At 50.3% G+C, this 4,306-nt stretch overlaps 1 protein-coding gene across 1 annotated transcript; it reads left to right on the top strand.

Moving 5' to 3' along the window:
- The first annotated feature begins 1,044 nt into the window (after positions 1–1,044).
- LOC110305637 (testis-expressed protein 19.2) lies at positions 1,045–3,508 on the top strand. Its single transcript, XM_021177682.1, has 3 exons — positions 1,045–1,534; positions 1,829–1,902; positions 2,033–3,508. The coding sequence occupies exon 3, from the start codon at positions 2,109–2,111 to the stop codon at positions 3,060–3,062; it is 954 nt and encodes a 317-aa protein (XP_021033341.1). The 5' UTR covers positions 1,045–1,534; positions 1,829–1,902; positions 2,033–2,108; the 3' UTR covers positions 3,063–3,508.
- Positions 3,509–4,306: the final 798 nt, after the last annotated feature.

Genomic DNA, 4,306 nt, shown 5'->3' with positions numbered 1-4,306 from the left:
TCCGACCCCCTGGGGCTAAAACTTAAGCCTGTTGTTTCTCCAGTACAAGACATTTTTGAATAAGAATGGCCACCATAGGCTCATATATTTGATTGCTTAGTCATGGGACGTACATTTCTAACTGTGATCTGGCAATATTTATTTGTTTGTTTATTTATTTATTTTTTTTTTTTTAAAGACAGGGCTTCTCTGTGTGGCCCTGGCTGTCTTGGAACTCACGCTCTAGTATCTTTTTTTTTTTTTTTTTGGTTTTTGAGACAGGGTTTTTCTGTGTAGTCCTGGCTGTCCTGGAACTCACTCTGTAGCCCAGGCTGGCCTCAAACTCAGAAATCCGCCTGCCTCTGCCTCCCGAGTGCTGGGATTAAGATTCCTCAGGAACCCTGCTCCCTTTCAGACAAAAAAGAGGTTGAAGCGAGAGGGTAGCCCAGCATTATGCAACTCTTCACTCAAGCTTGTATCCTTTCAGTCTCTGACTGTGATAGATCAGTTTTTCGAGCGAATGGCCATTTACTTCTCGTTGTTTTTGTCACAACTGCCATTTTCCAGGACTTGCAAGCTCATGTGGCTTCAGACTCCACTTGGTCCTGAAGGAAGAGCTTTTAGAAAACTGTGCCAGCTCTCACATACTACAACTAGCTCACAACGTGGCTTTTGTGCTTCTCTGGATGTATTCAAAGGAGACAAAAGCTTAAGTTTAGAAAATCAACGCAAAGCTGGTAATAGCTTTTTAAAATACCAAATTACCAAACCCCAGAAAGCAACCAGATTTTCAGGAAGTGAGTGAATAAAGGGATATATTCTTTTAATGGAGTATTACTGAAATGAAACTGGCCCTGTGATGACAGAGGAACGTCACTACACCGGTGTCCACCCCTGTGGGGTGTCCAGAGTGGACTGCGGCAGATTTTAACAAATAAACCTCTGTGTGGTCAAGGTTGAGCTCCAGACGCTGCTGGAAACCTTGTATCTTATGCTTGGTTTTTCCTCTGAGTCCCAGACTCCTCTAAGGATAAACTCTACAAAGAATTTCTTTAAAGAGTCTGAGAACAAAAAGACCCAGAGAGGGGCAACTGTGCTTAGCCTGCAGTTGAGAACTGAGCGAGCAGTTTCCCAAGTGTTAAAGAACTTTTACTAAAGAGACAGGGAAGAAGGAATCGACTTTTCCAAAACAAGATGTGCCGCTGGCCCAGCTCCGAGCCCGGGCCTTCGAGTCCCTCGAAGGCACAGGGATGGGGACATCGGGCATGGCTAGAGCACACAGGAAGCACACAGGGCGCTCAGGTGTACGCAGGGGAGCAGCGCATGCGTGCTGTAGGGGGCGCCAGGCCGCGTGTGCACCTTGGGGGCCAGAGTGACTCAGCGCCTTCGCTTCCTGCTGCTTTGGGGCCTCATGGGAGATATGTAAATGAGCTGGAGCATCATGGCCGTTGGCCCTTTATAAGGCCTTGTTGGTCCTCGCTCGGTGTTCAGTGCTTAGCGAGGAGAACCTGGCTTTGGAGTCCCTTAGCTGGCACCTGGGCCCTCAGTCAGGGAGGTAAGGATGGAAAGGGACTGGGCCGGAGGGCTGGGCCGGGTGGGAGCACGGTGGGCAGAGAGGAGATCGTCCTGGCGTAGGCTTCCTGGCCTCTTTGGTTGGTAGCCGGGCGCAAGTGTGAGGTCGGGGCCTTGAGCCCTGAGGACACCTCTGATGTCACCCCAGCCTGTCCAGAGTGAGCAGGGGGCCCCAGGCACCAGAGCCCCAACACCCTCTCCTCAAGGGAGGCCCTGCAGCAGCCCGGGGGCGGGGGGGTGGGGAGCGAGGCAAACCTCATTTCCTCTGCCTTTCTAGCTCCCCAGACATTGGAGCAAGTGTGAAGCTGAAGAAGTTTCTGGAAGCTCAAGCCTGTCTACTTCTCCAGAGAGGTATTCATTGAATTCTCACCCAGTTCTGGTACCACTGCCCCGTATCCTGCAGCCCCAACGCCCCTAGACCTCCTACTGTGCCCGGTTTTCTCCCATTTCTCTTATTCTCACCTTTTCTACCTTTTTCTAGCCTCTATGGTCCTACTGAGACCATCGAGCAAGTCTTCCTCTGTGTGTCCACTTAGCTGCAGACAGACTTCTTGGCCATGTGTCCCCCAGTCAGCGTTCGCCATGGGGCCAAGGGCATGTCCTGCCTCTATGGGGCGTGGCTGTACCATCTTGTCCATGGGGAACAGATGAAGATCTGCTTTGCTTGCTTCAAGGCAGCTTTCCTCGTTGTTAAGAACATGCTGGAGATGGGAGACTGGGAAGAAGGAGTGTGGGATGCTGAGCCCATGGAACTCTCAGAGGCAGCGTCTGAGCCCGAGGAATGGCCCGGGCTAAGTGGGGGAGAGGGCCAAGGTCATCTGCCACATGGTATCTCTGTCTCTGCAACCTCTGGGGCTCAGGGACCCCAGCCTGTGCCCACTGAGCTGGGGCCTCAGGAAGCTGTACCCCTGGATCTGGGTCCTGAGGATGCTGAGTGGACCCAGGCCCTTCCCTGGAGATTTGATGGGCTTTCACCCTGCTCCCACTGGCTCATCCCTCCTCTGTCCTGGTGGGAGATTTTCAATGTAAGCCCATCTCCTGGGCAACCTGTATTGTTGGAGTTGAGCCCCATCTGGCCCATGGACCCGTTGGAAGCAGAAGCTTGGTTGGTAGGCCTGAAGTTCGTTTTCCTTCTGGGTGGCTTTGACACCATTTGCTACATGCTGTCAATGACTCCCTGTTGGGCTGTGAGAACCCGTGTCCAGCGCTGGCAGGTGTTGCTGGACCCTGGTGACGTGAGAGTGGCCCAGCTGCAGAATGCACCTGAACAGCAAGACCTGCACCGCTGGAAGCTAAGCGTCCTGGAGTCCTCAGAGCTGGGGATGGAGCTGGTGCCTGCTGACTGCAGCCTACAAAAGGGAGGCTTCAAGGTGCATTCGTATTTGCCTTGGCACAATAGCACCCCAGAGTCCTGGAGCAGGGAGCCAGGGGAGAGGCTCCTTGTGGTAGAAGTTGTATCTCTGAGGGAGTTGCCCTGCTTCCGTTCCCCCTCCCCTGATCCACACAATTGAGGGACTGGTGCTTGTACCACCCCCAGGCCCCCCCAGGACTGAAGAGCCAGAGGTTGCCTCTCAGCCACAGGTCCTGAAGGATGTCCATCATCTTGACAGGAGGATGTGGATCAGCCTAGGGTTGGGGCCTCAGGGAAGCTGGGTTCATTGTCCTTAGTTGACAGTTCAGTGTTCGGAAGGTTAGACTCAGCTTCATGTGCAGGGCGAAAACTTGTGTATCAAGTCTTATGGGGGATGGGTCACTGGTCCTTCCCCAGTTCTGCCCTAGTTGTAGGTGGGGACACTAGAAGTATGACACCAAGTCACGTTGGTTGACCCCGTGTTCTGCACTTGGCTTTTTCTGAGGGGCTGTGCGTCCTGGGTTCAGAGTTAACTGTTTTGTGCTACCTGTTCAGTCCGTGCCCCGTGCATGCTTCTGTGTTAATAAAGTTACTGTTTTCATAGAAGTCTTTTGCAGTCTCCTCATTGGGTCCCCATAGGTCGTTGGCCTCCTCTCCTGGGTGAGTAACTAACTCACTGGCTGAAGATCCCACAGAGCTGGCAAGGGGACATTGGGTTCTCATCTGTTTGCTAGGTCACATGTTAAGTTTTTCTCAAGTGTATCAGCCACATCTTCATAACTGGAGTGTACAGGACTAAAATAGAGGTAGTTTTTCCATATATTGATGAATAGTGTCTTATAGATTGACAGGAGATCACACAGGCTTGTAATCCCAGAAGTAGCATTAGAAGCTTCTCTACATCTTCATCTACATAATGAGTTTGAAACCAGTCAGGGCCAGTGATAGCCACTCTCAAAAAGACAAAGCAAAAAAAGTGTTGTTTTTTTTTTTTTTTTTCCTAATAATGAGAGTCATCCACTGCCTGACCCATGCTCGGCCAGGGCTTCTGAAGCATATACCTTGTGCTTTCTTCTCTTTTCTCATTTTTTAAAAACCTTTTGTTTGTTGGGTTTTTTGGGTTTTTTCTTTCTTTTTAAATTTATTTTAAAAATTTATTTATTATATATGTAAGTACACTGTAGCTGTTTTCAGACATACCAGTAGAGGGCATCTTCTCTCATTACAGATGGTTGTGAGCCACTTTACTGGCTAGTTTTGTGTCAACTTGACACAGCTGGAGTTATCACAGAGAAAGGAGTTTCAGTTAAGGAAATGCCTCCATGAGATCCAACTGTAAGGCATTTTCTCAATTAGTGATCAAGTGGGAAAGGTTGTGAGTGGGACCATCTCTGGGCTGGTATG

Source organism: Mus caroli, chromosome 11, assembly GCF_900094665.2.
Source record: "Mus caroli chromosome 11, CAROLI_EIJ_v1.1, whole genome shotgun sequence".
In the NCBI taxonomy this organism is placed as follows: Eukaryota; Metazoa; Chordata; class Mammalia; order Rodentia; family Muridae; genus Mus; species Mus caroli.
This window is presented reverse-complemented; position numbering and strand designations above follow the sequence as displayed.

Excerpts from the sequence above, each read along its gene's own strand:
- LOC110305637 (XM_021177682.1), top strand. The coding sequence starts at position 2,109 with ATGTGTCCCCCAGTCAGCGTTCGCCATGGGGCCAAGGGCATGTCCTGC.